The sequence below is a fragment of the Herpailurus yagouaroundi genome, unplaced genomic scaffold (assembly GCF_014898765.1).
Source record: "Herpailurus yagouaroundi ecotype Mexico unplaced genomic scaffold, PumYag 393, whole genome shotgun sequence".
In the NCBI taxonomy this organism is placed as follows: Eukaryota; Metazoa; Chordata; class Mammalia; order Carnivora; family Felidae; genus Herpailurus; species Herpailurus yagouaroundi.
Window position 1 is genome coordinate 365,168 of NW_024412610.1, and position 23,028 is coordinate 388,195.

Sequence of the window (23,028 nt, forward strand, 5' to 3'; positions counted from 1 at the left end):
CAAGACTGATACTCCACCATTGCTCAAGTCTCTGGATTCTTCTGTCTCCTCTCTGTCCATCCCCACCCCTCCACACCCCCTGCCCCCTACCCCAGGCTCCCCTCAATCCCATGGGACTGGGCACTTAGGGTCACCCCTTCACTGGCTATTATAAAACAGGAGACCACACTTTCTCATAGGTGATGTCACAAGATAATGCTTCTCCTTTCCTTCAGCAACCCCCCCCCAACACACAAGCATGCGTACACACACACACACACACACACACACACACAGCTTGACTGCTGGAGACCAGCTGGACTGTAAAGTAGCACTCTCAGCCCCTCCCCCCTTGCCAGGGTTTTCAGGCGAATCTTTCAGGTGCCAGATGGCTGGAGAGACAGCAGGTCACACTTCCCAGCAGATGTCATCGAGATCATCTGATCTTGTGGGCAGGTGGGCTGTGGGTTTTGTGAAGCAGAAAGATAGAATAAGGATACTTCCATACTCCACCTCCTCAGAATTAGGATTTCACACCCATCCCAACCCCAGTCTCCTCTGGGATTTAAGCCTGTACCCCCTAGTGTTTCTCACCTGAGACGGGCCACATGGATGTTCTCATAGACCTGGATTTCAGGTTTGAAATGAGGAATCGAGGCATCTAAGAAGAAGGAACCATATGGGGTGCAGCAGAGAAATTATCAGATAATTCAGAGCTATATTCCTTACTGCCCTCCTCCCCTAGAGAAATAGGGTATAGAGGCAACCCTCTGCCTCACACCCACATGCTCTCTTCTTTCCTCTGGGAGGGAGGGACTCACCTCTGCACTGAGCCCTCTGGACCCTCTGTCTCCAGAGCATGATGCTGAGGGCCAGGATGGTGAACCCCTGACCTGCTGCAAGCAACAGCATCAGGATCCAGGATACATCCCAGCCCGTGGCACGGGCACAGAGGGCAGGGGAGGCATCCATGGAGGCTACAGTAGGGGCAAGACAATAGGGATAAGGAGGGAGGTGGTGAGGGGTCTGTTCCCATACCCCAAAGAAAGGCCTCTCCCCATAGTCTGGTGGGCTCTTCCCACCAGAAGACCTCATATGCATCTTTGCCCCCAGTTTCCACCAACCCACTCTGCCCATTTTCAAGCCTCTCATCCTGAACCTGTGAACCAATAGCAATACACCCCCTCCCATATATGAACAGCTAACTCCAGAGCAGACTGGCGGCCATAACTGGCAGCCATATGAGCAATCTTTCCTCATATCCTTAATAGTAATCCAAAGTTTCAAGAGAAAGTAAAGTGCCTTCCATTCATTCATTCTTTCATTCATTCACTCCATAAGCATTCACTGAGTGCCCACCAAATGCCAGGCGCCACATTAGGTGCTGTAGATGTAGAGAGAAATAAGACCCAGGCACTGCTCATTAACTGGCCTTTGCCTTCCAAACTAATGGCAATTTTCTCCTCCCTCCTGCCTTGTAAATGGGTTATTCTACATCTAATGGCATTCTGTCTGTGTATAATGGATTTTTAATTGTAAAACAATGATACATTTTTTTCTCCTTCTCCTTTCACTCTCAGTAGGCCATTATAACATCAGTGCATATATCTTTTCTTCAAAAGACAACTCCCGGGGTGCCTGGGTGGCTCAGTCGGTTAAGTGTCTGACTTCGGCTCAGGTCGTGATCTCACGGTTCATGGGTTCGAGCCCCGCATCGGGCTCTGTGCTGAACGCTTGCTCAGAGCCTGGAGCCTGTTTCGGATTCTGTGTCTCCTTCTCTCTGCCCCTCCTCCACTCTCACTCTGTCTCTCAAAAATAAATAAATGTAAAAATTTTTTTAAAAATTAAAAAAAAGACAACTCCCCCATCAATAATTCTTATTTACTTCCTCTCTGAAATGGGATAGCCCACAAAAATCCTAGGTTACCCTATTTCTGAATAATGGCATATCCCACTGGAATCCTTCTTGTTCTTCATGGCCAATGGTCTATTCCACCAGAAAGGTGGCTTAATCAACCCCCTTCTCTGTTATAGAGTTGGCCAATGAGAAAAAAGCCTTCTCCCTACAGGTGATGGTCTGCTCCACCAGAAATCACCCCCAACCCAAATCTGGCCAATTACAAAGTCACGTCCTCCTCCCCTGGCCAGCAGGTGCAGAATGTGCCAGAGACAACATCCTCTCCCATATCCTCCTTCAGTTTACCTGCCAGGCTAAAGCTGACCCCTTTGTTATGAGGCATGAGGCAGCTGATGATTCTTGGTCTATGTTCCCTGGACTCAGAGAGCTGTTCCCCAGGACACACCAAGAGCAGGGCAGCCCCATCGCCCCAAAATGACTGTACATGGCCCCTCACAGGACCCCTTCCCTCTAGCCAGGTCACAGAGTCTAGGCGTCTGGCAGGGGCCACAGAGCATAAAAGGACGGAGCAGGGGGATCCATCCGCAGCCCTCGCGGATAGCTGGGATCCTGTGGGGAGAGAGGGACCGCTTAGTTTTTTGCTGGGCTTCCTGGCCCCCGGGGGCCCCCCCCCCCCCGGGGGGGGGTGCACTCACCTCTGGGCACGGAGACATCATACACCCTCCAGTTCTGGTACTTATGGTGCTGACCCAGAACAGCACACCAGTACCGACCGGCGTCTCCCTCTTTGGACTTTTCCAGCCACAAAGAGTAGTTCCCCAGCAGTTTGAGCCTGGATGCCCTTACAGACTTCCCAGGCTCTGGGGAAGGCCCCCTCCCAGGCCTGGCCACTTGGACTTGGGCCACCAGGGCAGTGGAGGAGCCTGCTGCAGGGCTGCGGAACCAGGACAGGAGTTCGTCTCCACTCAGAGTGGATGGTGCGGGACATGGCAGCTCCATTGCCTCCCCCAAGGCTACATAGATGGTCTGGATATTGTCTGTGGAGAGGGGGTTTTATGGTGCTAGAAACCTCCATCAGATCAACAGCTCCCACTTGACCTCTAACTCCTGGCTTCTGCTCCTTCTGGGGTCTCCCAGCATGGGTCTTGCTATGAGCACAATTCTCAAATGACAGCTATAAAAAAAGTTGAGGAGGGGAGAAGAGGGTAGGGCTTTCTTCCTCTCTCCTCCAGTGGGTGAGAGAATCTGAAGGCAAGAGAGAAAATGCTGGAATAGTTGGCACATACCCTTCTCTCTTCCTCTCATTTTTCCTTTTCTAGAAGCACTTATGTGTCTATTCTTATTTTCTAAAGGAAACTGTCCATGATCTGGACCCTCAATTTCTCTGGATCTTCCCCAGAATTAGAGGTAGGGGGAAGTCAGTTGGGGCAAATCTATCTTCTTGAGTCACATGCCATCTGCAGGCCCCTAAGGAGAAACAGCAATAGTTCCTCACGACCTTGCAAATAGCTGAAGAATCCCCCACCTCCCGCTCCTTACCTGCAGCAGCCTGCGGGGGGCCACATAGGAACAGAAGGAGGAATAAGACCGCCATGGGGAGAGCCTGCCAAGTTCTCTTGCCCAGGACCTGGTGCCCCACGGAGGAAACAGAACCCAGATAAAGACTCACACTCCCCGGTCTGGAGTGACACGGTCCTCTTGAGGGGATGGGAATGCTGGGGAGATAAAGCCCAGCTTCCTGTCTACTGGGGAAAAAGTGACCACCACCTTCCAGTCCCAAGGGGGAAAAGACCCAGTCCAGTCTGTTCTGAAGATGATCTCTTCACACTTCTGACTCTACATCAGCTGAAGGACACAGATTAAAGACTCTTCATGCTAAAAAGCCTGCACAGAAGGGAGCACAGCTGTTCACCTCCATTCAGTCTGGAAGTACATTCTGTGCTCTCTCCTTCACCCTAAGAGATGCCAACCATAAATGCAGAAGCTGAATCTTCACGTTGGTCTCCACAGAACTCAGTACAAGACTGCACACCCAGCCAATACCCTATAAATAATTTAGAATGATTTTCCGTGTGGCTTATGGCACACCACACATCTCTTCTGAACCCCTGATGAGTATATTACGTTACTATTAAAAGAAGAGAATAACAAGCATTTGCAGAATTCACCAATTCACCTCTCTACCCCAGGTAGGATAGGATTCTCAAAACAGATCTTCATATAGCTCTAAGAGTTTTTTTTTTTTGTTTGTTTGTTTTGTTTTTTTTTTTTTTTAGAGAGAGAGAGAGAGCACAAGTGAGTGAGGGGTAGGGAAAGAGAATCACAGGAGGGGCAGAGAGAGAGAGAGAAAGAAAGAGAAGCAGGGAAGCAGCGTTCCCCCAAAGCAGGGCTTGTGCTTACCTGATGTGGGACTCAAACTCACAAACCACGACATCATGACATCATGACCTGAGCTGAAGTCAGATGCTTAACAACTGAGCCACCCAGGCACCCTAGCTCTAATAGTTCTTAATGTGTTATTTACTTTTAAAAGTTATTTACTTTTAAAGTAGTATATATGGCATATATGTTTTTATTTTTTACTGAGAGAAGAGAGAGAGCATGTGAACAGGGGAGGGATAGGGGGGTGTGGGGGGGTTACAGAGAATCAGAAGCTGGCTCTGCACTGACAGCAGCGAGTCCGATGTGGGGCTCGAACTTGTGAACTGTGAGGTCATGACCTGAGCCAAAGTTGTACGGTCAACTGACTGAGCCACCCAGGATCCACTTTAATGTTTTTTTATTTTAATTCCAGTTGGTTGACATACAGTGTTATAATAGTTTCAGGTGTACAATATACTGATTCAACATTTCCATGCATCCCAACAAGTGCATGCCTTAATCCCCATCACCTATTTAATCCACGTCCCCCCTGCCCCCGGTATTACCTGGATGCTGATTACATCGATACACTCAAATGGTGCACTTTTATGTATATATGCTTACTGCAATAAAAAGCTAAAGAATTTACATATAATATAGGTGTGACGTACAAAGAAAAGACAAACCTGTCTTTTTAATAACAGTATTACCATTTCAAAGATCCTCTCTGCTGTGTTACACTATTCCAAATTTGCTCTTTATCTTGCACTTACTTGACCATTAAATTTTCTTTTTGAAACGGGGTGTCAGGTTGTATGTAATCTATGGCTTTCTTTTTTCCAGTCAGTACTACGGTTTTGAGGTTCATCCACGCTTCAGAACGATAATGTATCCTTTATTTTTTAAACCAGTATTTCACACACGTTAACAATACTGAGTCCTCCTATCCATATCCATGACTGCGACGTAGCTCTCCACTTATTCAAGCCTTCAGTTTACCTCTTCCAAAAACTTCTGTAATTCTTTTCATAAAATCTTGCATTTCTTTGATTTGATGTATTCCTAGACACCTTTTCTTTTCCGTTTCTCTGGTCAAGTGCTCCTAATCCTGCCTCTCGTTCCCACTTCGCTCGAGAGTCTGCCAATATTAAGGGACAGAAATAAGTGACTGGACTACACCTGATAAGGTTGTAACTCTCCGCGTTCCAAACGCCTCCAACTAATTTCTGACCATCGCTCTACCCGTAGGTCCGATTGCCCGAAGCCCGTCTCAGGCAGCGCGGAAAATGTCTCCGCTCGGCACGAGGCGGAGCCGGTACGTGCTGACGTCAAGGGCACGCAATACCTTAGAGGCCGGGGAAGGGCGGGGCCAGCAGGGGGACCTGCTGCTGGGAGAGCAGCGGCCCAAGCGGGGGCCATGGCGAAGCTGCTGAGCTGCGTCCTAGGCCCCCGGCTCTACAAAATCTACCGGGAAAGGGACTCGGAAAGGGCCCCGTCCGGCGTCCCCGAGACTCCAACTTCAGTCACTACCCCCCCTTCCAGCTCCTGGGTGAGTCGAGTTCTCCCCTGGTCAAAAACATGGTACGGCCCAAACCCCTTTGCGGCCTTTGCTTCCCAGAAGCGCCCATTATTGGAAATCGGGGGAGCCTGGTTGTCAAGCCAGGTGTCTGCGAAGTGCTCTTTGTGCTTCCTGGTTTAAAGTCACGCCTGCGGACTGGCTGCCTCCTTTATCGCGGTTTGCCACCGCTTTCTCATTCCGACTACCACTCCTTGCTTTTTCCTCTCGCGGCCCCCCACCCTGTCTGTCGTGGTTCGTGCTGGTCCCATTTGACTCTACGTCCTGGAAGAGACCCTACGCGGATTCGAGAGCTGGATGATTTTGCCGTCAAACTCTCGATTTCTTCCTGCTAGGTGCCTTCCCTGGTTCTGTTTTATCTTCCCTTTACCCTGGCCTTGAATTTCAACATGACTTGAATATGTCACGGACCCGCTGCCCCCCACCCAACCGCCCAACCTACTTTGGAGACCCCAGGGTCCTTGCATTCGTGAAAGCTGAGGGTGGTGGTAGGCTGTGCCCCTACACGGTCTCCACCTTTTTATTGGTAGTCTCAGATTATGTTTACTGTCCTCTACAAACCGTCCACCCTCAGCCACATTCTCTTCTTTAATCACCCCACTATTATTTCTGTTCTTTCCCTCTTAAAGTTGTTATGGTGCCTTTCCTTTCTGTTGCTCTAACCCCTCTCCCCATATGCACATGCCCACAACCCATCTGAAACTGGGAGCAGAAATCATCCAGTGATGTTTTCACTTTTGCTCCCAAGTCCAGCCCGGTATGTTCTCACGGTCTGGGATAGGAAATGAGGTTTGGAGTGGGGGTGGGGGGTGGGAAGAGGGGCTTCTGTGGGGAGACAGGGATGTCCCAGGAGGGATAGCTTTGAAGGCTAGAACCAGAGGACACGAATCAGGGCTTTCAAAAGAGAAGGGGAAGGACTTGTCAATGGACACGGCCCTTGACACAGCCATCTGCTTTGGCAGGATACGTACTATCAACCCCGTGCCCTGGAGAAGCATGCGGACAGCATCCTGGCACTGGTACGTCTGTCCTGCCATCTGGGACTACTGCATCTTTTCCGACCCACTCGCCCTCCCGAATTTTCTCCCCCGCAGCTTGGGAGAAGGCAGTGCCCCCGGGGGTGGGGGATGTTCTGGGCTCTGCAAGAGACTTCAACACACACACGGATGTGCTGTCAAGTGCACATACTTGGCAGTCCCCTTTGGTGTGTGCATTTTTTTTCTCTGGGGCAGCCTGAGCCCTGAGGAAACTGTGCTTACTTTTGGGACCATCTGCAGGTGCTGAGTCCTGTGGTCCCCGGTGACCTGTCCTCCCTGGCAACTAACCTCTTTGGCTGCAAAGACAGCTGTTTTCTCTGGCAGGGTTCCTATGGTGACGTTTGTGCATCTCTTGGGGACCAGGCCAGGTGCTGTCCTGAGTGGGCCGAGTGAAAAGGCTTGATTAACTTGAGTAGAAAGAGAAACTGGCCTTTCAATGTGATGAAATTATGTCTGGAGATGAGAGGAAGAAAACAGAACCCGTACCTAATTTTCCCAGCCTCTGTTATGCTCTGATACGCTGCCTTTTAACAAATATTAAGCACCTACTGTGTCATGCACAGAATAGGTACTTGATATAATCTCCCTCAGGTTATCCACTTTGCTCAGAGGTTAGGCCTGGAAATGGCAGACCTGTGTGTGTGTGTGTGTGTGTGTGTGTGTGTGTGTGTGTGTATTGATTGCTTGTCCCCATCTCTCTGCTGCAGGCTTCAGTCTTCTGGTCCATCTCTTATTACTCCTCTCCCTTCGCCTTCTTCTACTTATACAGGAAAGGTCAGTGTGGTTTCAAAGGTGGTGGGCAGGTTGTTGGCAGCTGAGCTGACCCCCCCTAAAGAGGAGAGGGGCCCTGAGAGGATGGCTTGGCTTCCCTCTTCCATCAGGCATCTTCTTCCTCAGAGGGCATGGCTGTCCCAAAGAGAGGGTACGGGGTGGGGGTTGGGGCAGTGGGGAGAGCTTCTCATGTGATGCCTCTCCCCTCCCAGGTTACTTGAGTTTGTCCAAAGTGGTGCCGTTTTCTCACTATGCGGGGACACTGCTGCTACTCCTGGCAGGAGTGGCCTGCCTCCGAGGTAGGTTGAGAGGGAGCCTGGTTTGGATCTATCCCTCACTGGGTAAATATTTATGAAGTCACTTCTGCAAATACAGTTTTGTGTTGGGCCCTGAGGGGGAATAATTGGGAATGTTGAAGGCATGATCTTTTTCTTAAAGGGCATGGTTGTAAGTATGAAAAGCTAATTGGCAGAACACTTTGCTATTACCTAGAAGAGATGCATATACCCTAAAATAATTCCACATATGTCCGTATATATGTTTGTAATAATCCGAAACTGGAAACAAGTCCATGGCCACAAATAGTAGGATGGCAGGGAGTCTAGTTCTAGGGCAGAACACAATACAGCAATGCAAATGAACAAATTGAAGCTACACTCAGCAACACAGATGAGTCTCACAATTGTAATGTTGAATGCAAGAAGAAGACTACCAAGGGGCGCCTGGGTGGCTGACTCGGTTAAACGTCCGACTTTGGCTCAGGTCATGATCTCGCGGTCCATGAGTTCGAACCCTGCGTCGGCTCTACGCTGACAGCTTAGAGCCTGGAGCCTGTTTCAGATTCTGTATCTCCCTCTCTCTCTGACCCTAGCCCATTCATGCTTTGTCTCTCTCTCTCTCTGTCAAAAATAAACAAACATTAAAAAAAAATTTTTTTTAAAAGAAGACTAACAAATGATGTATGCAGTGTGTTTCTACTTATGTAAAGTTCAAGAGGGATGCATACAGAAGTGGCAAAACACAGGCATGCTTACCTTGAAAGTCAGGAGAGTGATTACCTGGGAGAGGGAGGGAACAGGATGGGGAGGGCTCCTGGAGGGACGTGACTTTGTTCTCTTCCTTGACTTGGGTGATGGTCACAGGAATGTTTGCTTCGTATTTTTTAAACTGAATATATATTGGATACACGTATGTTATATCTCACAACTTAAAAATGAAGAGAGAGTCCAAATCATTGCCCCTCGGCCGATGCATGTGAAGAAAACTGGGTGAAGGGATGCTTGGAGAGAGGTGGTAGACTAGGAGCTGCATGGCTGCAGTCATATCCAGCCTGGGGCGGGGACCTTCTGCCTTCGGTGTCCTGCCTCCTGATCTCCATTGGGGTGGGCTCCCTCATCAGAGAGGCGTTCCCTGACCACCTCACCTAAAAGTAGCTCCCAGTCCTGGGTTTTGTCTTATTTTTAAATTTTACATATTTATTTAAGGTTTTTTGGTTTTGTTTTTGTTTTTTTGAGAGGGAGAGGGGCAGAGAGAGGGAGACCAAGGATCTTGAAGTGCGCTCTGTGCTGACAGCAGAGAGCCTGATGTGGGGCTCAAACTCAAGAACTATGAGATCATGAGTTGGATGCCTAACCAACTGAGCCACCCAGGCAGCCCAAATTTTATTTATTCTTAATTTGGGTACATAAATTAAATATAGAGAAGTCCAGAGAACAAAGTGTCATGAACTGAAATGCTTATATTCTGTCATGTAGCTTCACATACTTTTTGTCAATAAAGTTCTGAAGCATTGCATTCAGAGTTGGCATTCCTGTTGGAATCTTCCCCACTTCTGTGTTCCTCTTTCCCCAGAGGTAACCATTGTCACTTGGTGTGGTTTCTTTCCTGGTCCACATTTTTATCCTTTTATGAAAGATATACCTCATTTGATCAAATCTAAGCTGTTAGGAATTGTAAAATACATTCCAATTTCAGTTTTCAAATGTGAAAAACTATGCATTTTAGAATCTATGAAATATGGTAAGCATAAACCATATATAGCCATTCATTTGTGCATTTTGCCTTTTTGACACAAATGGCATCACATTATACAAATCATTCTGCACCTTCCTTCATTCTTAATATTGTCTGGGGTCTCTACCCTTGATAATAATAGCATTCTAGTTGATTCTGGTTTTCTTTTCTTTATAGCACTTAATCCTCTCTGAAATGTTCTTGTTTACTTGCTTATTGTCTTTCTCCAGCCCCACCCCACCCCCAGCCAAAGTGCTAGCTCTCCGGGCTGGGACCCGTGTGTCTTGTTTCCTGCTATCTCCCATGTCAGGACAGTGCCTGGCACATGACACCTGTCGGGTCAACGGAAGCAGAGAAGTCAGGGTTTGAGACTCCTTGGCAGTGAAGGGAGAGCAGATGTGATCGCCAAAGGGCCAAGTGAAGAGAGGAATGAGTGCAGTGTTGAGGATGGCTCTTATTTCAGAGAGGGAAGTAGAATGGAGGCAGGGGAGGAGCGGTCCAGGATTCAGAAGGTGGCAAAGATGGACCCAGGAAGCAGAGAAGGAGTCTCAGGGGACAGGAATAGTGTAGAGAGGCATAGTTGCAAGAGAGTGGGGATGGAGGAAGGAGACTTTGGATTCAGTGAGGAAGTGATTACGGGGCAAGAGCAGGAGCCATGAGGCCAGATGGCAGGGAGTTAGACTATACAGAAAAGAGATGGAAAGCAAGCAGTGAAGAAGGGTGGCAGGGAAAAAAAGAGAGACTCAGTGTTCACAAGGATGAACAGTAAGGTTGCATGACGGTGTGTTGCATGCAACAGTAAGGTTACATGACTAGCAAAGTGAACATTCTGGAACGTTGAGGGTTGCCAGCCTATAAAGAAACAAACTGAAGAAGCTGGGTAGCAGAACACTGAAGCCAGTTGCTAGATATGGAGAAAGGGGGTCAGCTCAACTCTCCTATTTCCCCAGACCCTGGGCCACCTGTTCCTTTCCCTCCCACTTCCCTTTCCAGGGCCTTCTCCATGCCCATCTCCAATCCTCTTCCTGAAACTTACTCAGCTTGCTCTTCCCAGTTTTCCTAACACTGTCTCCTATCCTCTCTCTACCAGGCATCGGCCGCTGGACCAACCCCCAGTACCGGCAGTTCATCACCATCTTGGAGGCAACACATAGGAACCACTCTGCAGAAAACAAGGTAAGGGGTCCCAGGAAAGGTGCCAGACAGGTGCCCTGGCAGCAGCTTTCTCAGCTGCCTCTCCAGAGTACTGGGCACCAGCTTCTGCCAGGGCGAGGAGTTGTGTTGCCACCCATGGCAGTAGGTTTTTGCTTGCATATTGCTGTAGCCCTTCTCCCCTGTGCAAGTGAACTGTCCACCCAGAGAATTTTCCTCCCTACCACTTCTAACGGGATGTTCCACTAGAACAATCCTCCACCCTTCTCCCCTCCATCTGTAAGAATTGTCTAGATGTGGAAATATTCCACATCTTAGAAGGGGGTCTTCTGTCACAGCAGCTCGGTTCTGTAAGTGTTGTTTATTTTGGCTGTGTGCATTGAACACCATGCTAGTTTTGTTCAGGGATGGGTCAAGATGGACAGGTGTGTCCACTGTTGTGCCCAGAAGCACAGCGTGGTGCCAGGAGGGAGAAAAGCCAGGGCATAGTGTCCTTGGAGTTGTGCCGGCCCAGCTGGTGCTGGAGTGTGATTATCTTTGAGAAGGGGCTTTGGGGCCCTATAAAGCTCTTCCCTGTTAGGGATTCCTGGGATCAAAGAGCTGTGACCCTACCATCATCGTGTTACTGGTTGTTCCACGCCGCCGTTTACAGAGCTACGTAATGAAGCTCTACCACGCTGCTGTCTGAGGCATTTTGTGTACGCCCTTCCCAATCCTCACAATAGCCACACCAGGTGGCATTATTATACCTCTGAGGACACAGGAAAAAAGAGGTTAAGTGACAAGCAGAGTCACAGAGCAAAGGAAGGGGCTGGGTCTGGATTTGAGGCCTGGTCTGAGCAAAGCCTGCTTGAAATTTGCTTTTCTTCTGTTTTGTTTTGTTTTGCCATTTACATTTTTGTACAGTGTTTCTGTTGTTCTTCCTTAGTCAAGTTATTTTTGAAAATGTCAAAAAAATTTCCTGTGACAGAAAATAAAAAGAGCTCTCAAAATAGAGCACTGGGAGCTCTCAGGGTGAGGGAGGGGGTACAGCAGAGAGTCAGACACAGCTCCCGCCACCCTCAGAGAGCACGTGGACAGACTTCGTGGGGTGACTGGAGGCATCGATAGCGTGGCTGGCATCACCAGCCCATGGCTGCCGAAGGTGAGAGAAGGGAGGTGGCTGTGAGGATGGAGCAGAGAGGGCTTCGTTCAGGAGGTGATTCCAATGCAAAGGAACCACTCACTGTAGACATTACTTTCCCTTGTTCCCTCTCACCCAACCTTAGGACAGTCATTTTGATCCTCTAGGGCAACATCATGTAAAGGACCTGGTGGGGGAAAGGGGTATGACCAGCCAACAGACCCCGCCCCCACTTCCTCCCTCAAAAGCACCAGCACCTCCAGCCACCCCTTCTTGGGGTGGGTCAGTTTTATATTTTGGAAAAGCAAAGAGTGTTGAGTAGTTCTTCTGGAAGCAGACAGGCCAGTTTTGATACCTGATAGGGTATCCTCTCTTGCCTGATTTTTCTGGCTGTGACAGAGCTTACCCTCTATGAACTAGGAGTGTGTTGACCTCGACTTGTCTCCCTATGATGTGTGGGGGCCAGTCCTGTGGATGAGGGTGCCAAGGGTGGGTAGGTGGGCCTGCCCCAATTTCTTAGTTTCCCTTTTCCTCCCCTCCTCTTTCTCTCCCTGCCCACCACAGAGGCAGCTCGCCAACTACAACTTTGACTTCAAGAGCTGGCCAGTGGACTTCCACTGGGAAGAGCCCAGCAGCCGGTGAGGCCCCAGTTCTTTCACTCCATCCTGCTCTGTCCTGTCCCACACCTCCATCCCCATCTTGGGCCCCAGGGCCTCCTTTCCAGTGCCATCTCCTCATTCCTGGACCTCAGCTTGCTGCTTCTGACTCCAACCTCCCCTACATCTTTCCATCCTCAGGAAGGAGTCTCGAGGGGGCCCTTCCCGCCAGGGCGTGGCCCTGCTTCGCCCAGAGCCCCTGCATCGGGGGACAGCAGACACTCTCCTCAACCGGGTCAAGAAGCTGCCTTGTCAGATCACCAGGTGAGAAGCAGCAGGGAAGAGAGGCCATCTGGGGTGGAGGGGACATCGGGTGAGGACTCCAGGACTGGGTGCTATGGATAAAATAGCTGCCATTTATTGGGCCTAGTGCTATGTATTTTGTATTATTTGTGATGGTTTTTAATCTACATTTATTTTTTTTTTCAACGTTTATTTATTTTTGGGACAGAGAGAGACAGAGCATGAACGGGGGAGGGGCAGAGAGAGAGGGAGACACAGAATCGGAAACAGGCTCCAGGCTCTGAGCCATCAGCCCAGAGCCCGACGCGGGGCTCGAACTCACGGACCGCGAGATCGTGACCTGGCTGAAGTCGGACGCTTAACCGACTGCGCCACCCAGGCGCCCCTTAATCTACATTTATATGTGAAGAAAAGAGGCTCAGGGAGGTGTAGTCTCACAGATGGTGAATGAAGGGTTGGGATATTAATAATTCTGTCTGACACAAAAGCTCTTTTATTTTATTATTATTATTTTTAATTAATTAATTTACTTGTTTATAAATGTTTATTTATTTTTGAGAGAGAGAGCTGGGGAGGGGCAGAGAGAGGAAAAGACAGAGGTCCCAAAGTGGGCTCAGTGCTTACAGCAGAGAGCCCAGTGTGGGGCTCGAACCCGCGAATGGCAAGATCATGACCTGAGCCAAAGACAGACTCTTAACTGACAGAGACACCCAGGTGCTGCTAAAATTTATTTAAGTAAGCTCTACACCCAACATGGACCTTGAACTCACGACCCCAAGAGCAAGAGCCACATGCTTTACCGACTAAGCCAGCCAGACACCCCACAAAAGCCCTTCTAACGAGGCTGAGAGAGAACAATGAGGTTGAGAGTGTGGTGGAGACACATAGCCTTAGCTGGAGTGGCATCTGGTGACAGCTGTGCCCCTGACCTGGCCTCTCTACTCCTAGATTCTTCTGCCTTAAGCAAGCTACAATTTCTGCATCCATGAATAACGCACTTTATAGGATTGGTATATTAAGTAGAGTAACATATTCAGAAGGGTTACTACTTTGCCTGGGTACTTGACAGCAAAGCCCAAGTTGTGGCTACTGATGATGTCAGAAGTGACAACAGTAAGCCTTCCTCCCTTACAGTAGAGCAGATGCTGTGGTAATTTTCTATTGTTGGGGGCTGGGAGGCAGTTCCAAGATACCAAGGAAAGGGATGGATTTAGTGATCACTGTTGCCTGTGTGACGATTGGTCAGAGGGACAAACCAAATTTGCAGTTTTGAGGGGATGCTGGACAGGGTGGTACATACCTGTTTTTTTCTGGGGACAAATCCTATTTCAGGATTAACTGGAAATGGTTAATTGTCTTTTTCAGATACCTACCACAGCTTATCTGTCTAGATTAGTGCATTTGTTCAGTAAATATTTATTAAGCCCCTCTTTGTCAGGCTCTAGCCACCTGCTACGTGGCAGAATAGGGCATATTGCAGAACAGAACAGTCAGGTCTCTGCCCTGCTGGAGTCTGCAGTCTAGTGTGGTGTATTTCAAACTACCGTCCATTCATGAATCTTGAAATCGAGTGAATTACAGCTGTCATTTTTTAAAGTATTATAGGGGGCCTTTAAATAAGTTGCATTTATACATTAACAGAATCATAGTTAATAATAACTTTGCTTTGGGGTCCGTGTGTGGCTCAGTTGGCTGAGTATCTGACTCTTGATTTCGGCTCAGGTCATGATCTCACAGTCGTGAGATCAAGCCCCGTGTCAGGCTCCACGCTGAGTGTGGAGCCTGCTTGCGATTCTCTCTGTCTCTGTCTCTCTCTCTCTCTCTCTCTCTCTGCCTCTCTCTCTCTCTCTCTCTCTGCCTCTCTCTCTCTCTCTCTCCCCCACCTGTGCACGCACTCTCTCTAAATAAATAAATAAACATTTAAAAATTAAAAAGAATAGGGGCGCCTGGGTGGCTCAGTCGGTTAAGCGGCCGACTTTGGCTCAGGTCATGATCTCACGGTCTGTGAGTTCCAGCCCCGCATTAGGCTCTGTCCTGACAGCTCCCGGCCTGGAGCCTGCTTCCGATTCTGTATCTCCCTCTCTCTTAATTAATAAGAATTACTTATCGCATATAGAAAATATTATCTCCTAAAATTTTCAATATTATAAATATAGATGTGTGTACTGGGCCACAATATAAAATGTGCATATTATAAAGGTTGTAGTAAAAAAAATTTTGAAGAACACCAGCCTGGTACATATATTACTTCATTATGTCCTGAAAGAGGAGAACAAAGCTGTAAAGGTCAAGAAACAAAACTGTAAAGGTCAGGGGTGAAGCAGGCCCCAGAGTCTCTGAGTGCTAGGGCTAGGATGATCCCTGGGTCCTACTGAGGTCAAGGGTTCGTTAACCCCATGTTCCCCACAGCTACTTGGTGGCGCACACTCTGGGGCGCCGGATGCTATATCCAGGCTCAGTGTACCTGCTTCAGAAGGCCCTCATGCCCATGCTGCTGCAGGGCCAGGCCCGGCTGGTGGAAGAGGTGAGGCCCCCTGCCCCCACCCCACCCCCGATGGTCCTTCTCCCCCTACCAGGGATGTGACCTCCTGCCCCTCACAACATCTCCCCCACTCAGTGCAACGGGCGCCGGGCAAAGCTGCTGGCCTGCGATGGCAACGAGATTGACACCATGTTTGTGGACCGGCGGGGGACAGCTGAGCCTCAGGGACAGAAGCTGGTGAGAGGGAGCAGGGAGCCCAGCCCAAAAGTGGTGCGGGGAGAGCAGTGGAGGTTCTGGGGACCTCAGTTCTACAGCAGCCCTAAGAAGTACATCTGGGGATAATCCCATCTCCCACCCCACCCTCAAGACATGTTGGCGTAGGAAAACCCTACCACAGGGAAATAGATGAAGTAGGAGTTGACATTCAAGGACCAAAAAGTAATCTTGTAATAGTCACCACTTAGACAGCATTTATCACATAGAAGGCATATATTTAATCCTCAAAACAACCCTGCAGAAGAGGTACTATTTTTAGGAGAGCCCATTTTACAGATGATGAAACTGAGCCTGGGATAATTTTCCCAGACCACACAGTGAGAGAGCTGGGATTTGAATCCAGGTAGCCTGGCCTCCAGTATATCCTGCCTCCATGAGGGAGCCATGGAAAGAGCACTGAGTCAGCAGTCCAGGGAGCTGACTCCTGGTTCCGGCACTGCCCAGCTGCTATGAGAATCCATGCAAGCTCCACCATCTCTGAGTTTGGGCTTGGGGCCCCATGAAATTAAAGTTTATCTGACTCTAAGTCTGGGGCCCAGAGATGGAAAGTGATTGGCATGCCATACAAAAGAAACAGTCATGAAAAAAATAGACCCAAAAACTAGAAAGGAAAAAAATATCCATAACCCCATTTCTGAGAGCTGTCCTCCGGTGGTCTTCCAAGGAAAACGACACTGCTGAGTGGTCGAGCAGTTCGTCTTCCTCAGTTTGCTAAGCTTTTGCATCCACTCTGCCTCTCATGCACCTTGTAAAATTAGAAGTTTCTATTCCCGTTGAAGACAACAGGCCCTTTCCTCTTCCCTGTAAAGCTCCCATGTCCTGCCACACGGGGGATTTTCAGTCCCAGCTTGGCTCCTTCCCAGCCCTCCTTCCTGCTTCCTTCCTTAGGTGATCTGCTGTGAGGGGAACGCGGGCTTCTATGAGGTGGGCTGCATTTCTACACCTCTGGAAGGTAGGCCCAGGGCACAATACTCGTCTCTGCCCTTTGGAATGGAATGTCCCCACCTTCCCACACCAGTATAACTTCCCTGGGCCAGATCACCTTGTCTGAGTGAGGTTTGAAATTCTCACATTTGGGGGGAAAGTTTACTCCCCATTCGCTTTGCCAACCTTACATTCCCTCCCTTTGGGCTGTGTCCCTAACATTATGGCCTTCATTCTGTCCCCATGACATAATCAGATCTCTCCCTTCTGCTGCCTCAGAACCTCTGGTGTCATCTCCCCGTTCTGAGAAAGCTTGGAGTTACTCATCTCTAAATTTGGGGTTGTTTAGAGCTCCCATGTTGTGTTGGTCTTTCCCCTGGGGCTGGAGGTGGGGGAGGTGTGGGCCACAAGGTCATAGCCCCTCCTCCTCCTCCTGTGTTGCAGCTGGATATTCTGTCCTGGGCTGGAATCATCCAGGCTTTGCTGGAAGCACGGTGAGACACTCTCTGAAATCCCTTTCTTTTCCTGAATTTATGGTTATGGTCTGTCTCCCTCTGGTCAGCCACTGGAATTAGGAAAAGGGGTGTATATTTCTCTGGTGGCTCTCACTCATCTGTCACCTGGGTGCCAAGGACAGGGAACCATGACGCCACCCCACAGTGAGAAGTGGCATTTCTGGAGAGTGCGGGTCCTCTCGCCACCCTTTTCTTCTGCACCCTCTGTCTCTTGTAGGGTAGCTCTGTGCTGGAAGCGTGCAAGTGGCCCATGAACCAGCCTCTGGTGCTAACCCACTCCTGAGTTTGCCCTTCTTCCTGCAGGGGGTGCCATTTCCTCAGAATGAGGCCAATGCCATGGATGTGGTGGTCCAGTTTGCCATCCACCGCCTGGGCTTCCAGCCCCAGGACATCATCATCTATGCCTGGTCCATCGGTGGCTTCACTGGTACCAGCCTACCCCCCTCCCCGGGCAAATTATGCCACCCCCACCCCCCTCAAAGAGCAGTAGGGAAATGCCCTGAGAGCCCAGCAGTGGGGTAGAGGCTTAAGGGAGGAGAGGATGGAGGAGGGATATCTGCGTGTGTCTGGAAGATGGTATCCTATTTGTATACGTTCACATTTCCTTCTACCTTATGCCCATTATGAAAAGAAGCAGACCAGGGTCCTGGAGGGGGGAGATCAGGGAAGTGAAGTTTTCCTCTGCACGTGGTCTTCGATGCACTTTGATATTCTCTCTCCGTCTTCTCCATACAGTGCCCTGGCCAAGTGAAGTGAGGGTTTAAGGGGGACCTGGGGCTAACCTAGTAGAGATGATGGTGTCAGCCTGTAGGGTCAATGGGACAAAGGTGGGGTGGTGGGCAGGAGCCCCTCAGTCCTCACCTTTCTTCCTTGTTCTGGTACCAGCCACATGGGCAGCCATGTCCTACCCAGACATTAGTGCTGTGATCCTGGATGCCTCCTTTGATGACTTGGTGCCCTTGGCCTTGAAGGTTATGCCAGATAGCTGGAGTGAGTGCAGCTCCCAGGCCTGCCTTTCCAGGGAAGGGGTGGGGTGGAACTGGGAACTATTCTAACTGGAGATGGTTCCTTTTTATGTCGGTGGGGAGTGGGTCACCCAACGGGATGAAAAGCAGGAGGGCTCCCCTGTCTGGGGCCTTAGTTTTCTTTGTGAACAGTGGGGAACTATATGTTGTGCAAGGGCTTTGTCTCTGCCATCCCGTCACTCTGATCCCACTCTAGGGGGCCTTGTGACCAGGACCGTGAGGCAGCATCTCAATCTGAACAATGCAGAACAGCTGTGCAGGTGAGGGCAGGCCAGTAACCGGCGTGTAACTCCCTTCCCCACTTCCCCACTGTACAGGCTTTGCTGGGTATTCAAGCAGATCTCCCAGTAAGGCCAGAATGTGGGCCATGCCTGTTCTTAAATATTTTCTCACCCCTGAGTGAAGGGCTAGCCTGTGGGTCCCTGCTATAGTAGGGGGTTAGGCTGCAGCCAGTGCAAGGGTGGGGTGGCCACTTGTCCCCTCTCCCTCTGAGCACCACACTGTCCTCTGAAGGTACCAGGGCCCTGTGTTGCTGATCCGCAGAACCAAGGATGAGATCATCACCACCACGTGAGTGCCTGGGAGCCTCTGCCCTCCTAGATCCCAGATGTAGCTAGGAAGTTGCCCTTCCCACCTCTGCCCACCAGAAACCTAGGTATCCAGACCCTTCCTCCCCAACCTCCAGCCCCTCCAGTGTACACTGTTCTCACCCCCAGGGTTCCTGAGGACATCATGTCCAACCGAGGCAATGACCTCCTGCTCAAGCTCCTACAGTATCGGTAAGCGGGAGTGTGTGTGCGTGCGTGTGCGTGTGTGTGCATGTGTTTACTGACACTGGCGTGGCAAGGGAGGGAGGGAAGAGGGTTTAGGGATGAGGAGTGAAGAGAATTGGGTCCTGACCTCTCGTCCTGGTGCTCCCTCTGTAGGTATCCCCGTGTAATGGCAGAGGAGGGTCTTCGAGTGGTGAGGCAGTGGCTGGAAGCCTCCTCACAGCTGGAGGAAGGTGCAGGGGGATGCGGTGAGGCCTTTGGGTGGGGGCCTGGCCGGGCCAGGTCACTGACAAGCCCTCCTTTCTCTCCCTGAGCAGCCTCGATTTATAGCCGTTGGGAGGTGGAGGAGGACTGGTGCCTGTCCGTCCTCCGCTCCTACCAGGCAGAGCACGGGCCTGACTTCCCCTGGAGTGTGGGTAAGGACGTCCTGTGGCAGGAGGGGGTGTTGGGAAGAAGCCAGGAAGGGGGATGAATACCCAGATGTATGGCTCATGTGTGAGCGGCTCTTCTCCACAGGGGAGGACATGAGTGCAGACGGAAGGCGACAGCTGGCCTTGTTTCTGGTGAGCTGAGGGGTGGCGGGCAGGAAGGGGGTGCCGGGATGGCCAGGGGGCTTGGAGACAGGGGATACCATGTAAGCATTGGAAGTGGCAGCTTGTAGGGTGTGGGAGGTGGTTTCAGAGGCTGTGGAGGTGTTTGGGGGTGCTGTATACTGCGGTGCTCTGCACCCCACCTGTCCTGCCCTCTTCCTTCAGGCTCAGAAGTATCTGCACAACTTCGAGGCCACGCACTGCACCCCGCTCCCGGCCCCGAACTTCCAGATGCCCTGGCACCTCTAGGGACCACAGTGGGACTCGTTCTGAAAGAGTGGGATAGGAGGAGACATGAGGAAGGCTCTTCTTATTTGTGATTCTGTGTTCACGTTGCTATTTATAGTTTGTGGAAAGTGGGGGGCTGTCCCCCTTCTCACTGCCCTATTGCACGTTTCCCCTCATCCATCTGGCAGTACCTAACCTTCCCCAACATATACCCCGCATTCAGTGAATGGATTATTCCTAATAATTAATAAAAAGGTATTTTTTCTACAGGCTGGCTAATTGTGTGACTTTCCAAGTGTCCAGGAGCTTGGGGCCGGTAGTGGTGACAGCTGAAGCTGCAAAGAGCCAGGCTTTGGGGAACCTGACTCCAGCCGGCCAACTTAACCCTCCCCATCCGTGCTGTTCTCCCAGGCCTCCAGCCCCCAACCTGAGCTCTCCTCATGTAGTGGGTCCCCAAGCCTCCCCATTGGCTAGTGTGTCTAGTAGTATCACACCTGCAGCCTCCCTAGCCTGCGCCCCAGTCCTTCCTGCATAACCCTGCAGCCACTGTAGGAGCTCACGGTTGCCCCCTCTTTGCTAAGAGCTCCAGAGCTTTCACTTACAAAGTGTTTTCTAGTACCTGATTTCCCCTACTTGGCTCTTCTACAGATTTCCAGCTCCAACCTGCATGGCTTCACCTTAAGTATCACCAGTTTTCCTTACTCAGCTCTTGCTGTTCCAAGGGGGAGTGAGGAACAGCCCACTCCCCATGTCTTCTGCGGCAAACCCTACACACCTCTTCACCGTGCCTTTGTTGCTTTCACGCACCTGTTGCAGTTCAGTGACAGGGCCTGCCAGGGACTGAGGCTTCCCAGAGCCACACTTCACCTTTCTGGACGCTATTAGAAGAAAATCCCTAAGGTGAACCCAAGGAAATTGGCTTCCTGTAACTTCTGTCCTATTTCCAATCCTCAGACTTCATGGAACAGAATGAGTTTTCCTCCCACCTGTCAGTTTGTTGCCTGGCCACCTTCTTCTTGGGAAACCTCTTTTAGCTGAAACGCTCCCAGGGTTACCCTCCTTGGCCCTCTGTTTTGAACAAGCACAACGTGGGCAAGCAACAATGTTCTAATATCCTAGATAGCTTCTGGCTAATATCAGTGTCTCCTGGAACTCCAGGGCATGAAGCTCCTCAGTCTCTGGGCAGAGGCTGTCTGCCCTCACCAGCTCACCAGCTCCTTCAGTGGGGGCATACTGAGTCTCCACTGGAAGGGTGATCTGAGACTTGTCAGGTGATATACCTGATAATTGGGGTCAAAAGAGAAGAGGTGGCCACAGCTCCAGAATGCTCCACCTTTAGCAAACACTGGAGAGTTGATACTGGCACTCTGTTCCTCTGTCCCATCCCAGGGGGAAACAGGTTGGGGAGTGTGGAGCATGAAGCTGTAGGTCCAGCTGGATGGTTCTGAACCTCACCTTCCAGGATTCACCAGGACAGTTAGCCTCCTGGAAAACAAGTCTGTTCAGTTAAGGTAACAACCTCCTTGAATGCAAATAGGGGGCACTTAGCCCCACCTCCCACACCCTGGAGACAAAGGACTCCCCCTTCCTGGCCAAGGCCACTAGGGACTCTGTTGACTGACCTCTACCATTACCTCCCCCTTCCCCTTCTTCCTGCATAAAGAACAGTGGATGCCATGAAGAGCCCTCAGATAACTGAAGTGGTTGGGGAGAGGGGAGGCTTAACATTTGAATTCTGGACCACCGAACCCCAGGGGCCTCAGTCTACCTCCTTAGATTACTCCCCACGTGATAAAGCTCACATCAGCTCTTTGTTTTTAGAACCACCACCACACACCACCCGCTGCCCCCGGTTGGACCAGCTCCCTGTCCACTCCTCACCCTATATAGCAGGGTTCCAACAGTCCCAGGAGAAGAACAGCCGAGATGCAGACCCCACATCTGCTGGAACTCTGGACCTTGCCTTACTGGGCACCAGGCAAGGTCTGGACGCCCAGGCGCCCCCGAGGAGCTGGGTACACGGGGAGAGAGGATGGAGGCTGGGACAAAGAAGGATTAACACCTGGGCAGGAAACCTGGGAAGGAGAGGTGGGCCCTGGGCTGGGCCCGGGCTCGCCCTGCGCTGCTTTCAGTGTGAGTTGCGGGAGTAGGCTCAGGGCTTGGTGATTGGGCTGAGGATTTGTTCGACTCCCCCGAGAGGGTCAGGTGTTTCCCTCCCAGCTGTCACAAGTGAGTGAGGGCCAGGTACTTATCCGTTCATTCATCCATCCAACAAGCCATCCCAACTCCCTCAGGAACCAAGTCTTTTTTTTTTTTTTTTTTTCTTTCATTCATTCATATGCGGGTTAAAGATCGCTGCTCTCTAGTTCCACTCCAGACCGCCTGGTCTAGCTGCTCAGCGAACAGAACTTGGCTCCCCGCCCCCTTGTTTGCCCCGCCCATAGCCCTGACTGTAGCATTCTCTCCTCAGGCCCCACCTCCTTTGTTTCGTCACTCGGCTGCTTACCCCCACCGGTATCCCGCGTCCCCAAGGCACTCCGCGCAGAAACTGTCCTCGGCTGCTATCACCATGGCGACTACAGCAGCGCCCCGCCTCTTCACCCCTGGAAAGCCTCCACCAAGCCCATCACCGCGGCAACGAACTCACCAGGCTCGGCAGGCGCTCTGGCCGCGCCCAGCCGTTTAGACTGAGGAGTAGCAAAATGAAACTGGGACTGGATTAATGGCCCTGAGGCCACGCCCCTTCCGTGGAACCACTCTCCTAGCTCGCACCGAACCCACCCTCGAAATAACCGCCCCCATCTTCCCTCCGGCTATCCGCAGGCCGGGTTCAGAGGACGCTGTGAAATTCCCTTCTAACTCCTTTCTGCCCCTTTCGCTTCAAGAGGAGCCTCCGCCCTCTGATTCTGTCTACCACTCTGTCGTTCATTCAGCAGACATTTATGCAGGTGCCAGGCGCTCCTCCCCAAATCTTCATTACTCCGACTTTTCAATTATACAATTGTCTGATTTCATTTATCCCAAGGCTCTTGGGCACGCAGTGGCGTGCGTTTTCCTTTTGTATTCTTTCTTTCCTGTCCGTCTTTCTTGGCTCAAATCTGAGTCCATTTCTTCCCATCTTCCCCATCAGCGCCCCGAGGCCAAATGATTCTCGGATGGTCTGGGACTGTAAGCAGGGAGCCCTCCCTCAGGGCCGCACCCCAAACCTCCAGACCAGAAACTGGAGCAGGTGGTTCGCTCCTGTACGCCGAGCTCTTCCTACAGCACCCCCGACCCTTAAAGGGAAAACCCTGAGTCTCTCAGAGACCCTGACCTGGCGAGGTGCGTGCTGAGCTGGTCGCTTGAAGGAGCTCAGCGGGCGAACCCCCCAGTAAAGGCGGCCCCCAGCAAAGGACGTGGGCGGGGCTCCTGGGACGCCCACCTCTGCTCTTTGGTTGCGGCGTTAGCCT

General features: G+C 50.8%; 2 protein-coding genes and 1 long non-coding RNA gene across 6 annotated transcripts; 1 reads left to right on the top strand and 2 right to left on the bottom strand.

The window, feature by feature from the left end:
• Nucleotides 1-173: 173 nt before the first annotated feature.
• Nucleotides 174-4,104, bottom strand: LY6G6F (lymphocyte antigen 6 family member G6F). 2 transcript variants are annotated; one of them, XM_040463406.1, is made up of 6 exons: nt 3,377-4,099; nt 2,533-2,874; nt 2,183-2,446; nt 801-956; nt 574-640; nt 174-440 (listed from the first exon to the last, which is right to left on the bottom strand). In XM_040463406.1, the coding sequence occupies exons 1-6, from the start codon at nt 3,429-3,431 to the stop codon at nt 416-418; spliced, it is 909 nt and encodes a 302-aa protein (XP_040319340.1). In that variant the 5' UTR covers nt 3,432-4,099; the 3' UTR covers nt 174-415. The 2 variants fall into 2 exon arrangements, with proteins under 2 accessions (XP_040319340.1, XP_040319341.1); XM_040463407.1 differs by lacking the exon at nt 801-956 and having other exon boundaries at nt 3,377-4,104.
• Nucleotides 4,105-5,545: 1,441 nt separating this feature from the next.
• On the top strand, nt 5,546-19,846 carry ABHD16A (abhydrolase domain containing 16A, phospholipase). 3 transcript variants are annotated; one of them, XM_040463446.1, is made up of 20 exons: nt 5,616-5,747; nt 6,737-6,793; nt 7,519-7,585; nt 7,795-7,881; nt 10,686-10,771; nt 12,435-12,508; nt 12,668-12,790; nt 15,179-15,293; nt 15,387-15,488; nt 16,416-16,479; nt 16,896-16,945; nt 17,270-17,393; nt 17,852-17,956; nt 18,188-18,251; nt 18,505-18,561; nt 18,708-18,770; nt 18,918-18,994; nt 19,079-19,177; nt 19,278-19,324; nt 19,517-19,846. In XM_040463446.1, exons 1-20 carry the CDS (start codon nt 5,616-5,618, stop codon nt 19,598-19,600), a joined length of 1,677 nt encoding a protein of 558 aa, XP_040319380.1. In that variant the 3' UTR covers nt 19,601-19,846. The 3 variants fall into 3 exon arrangements, with proteins under 3 accessions (XP_040319383.1, XP_040319382.1, XP_040319380.1); XM_040463448.1 differs by lacking the exon at nt 17,852-17,956 and having other exon boundaries at nt 5,548-5,747; XM_040463449.1 differs by lacking the exons at nt 6,737-6,793; nt 7,519-7,585; nt 7,795-7,881; nt 12,435-12,508 and having other exon boundaries at nt 5,546-5,747; nt 19,517-19,600.
• Nucleotides 17,530-21,174, bottom strand: LOC121022383 (uncharacterized). The gene is made up of 3 exons (XR_005786915.1): nt 20,860-21,174; nt 18,892-20,457; nt 17,530-17,705 (listed from the first exon to the last, which is right to left on the bottom strand). It is a non-coding gene; the product is annotated as an uncharacterized LOC121022383 (long non-coding RNA).
• Between the last annotated feature and the right edge of the window lie 1,854 nt (nt 21,175-23,028).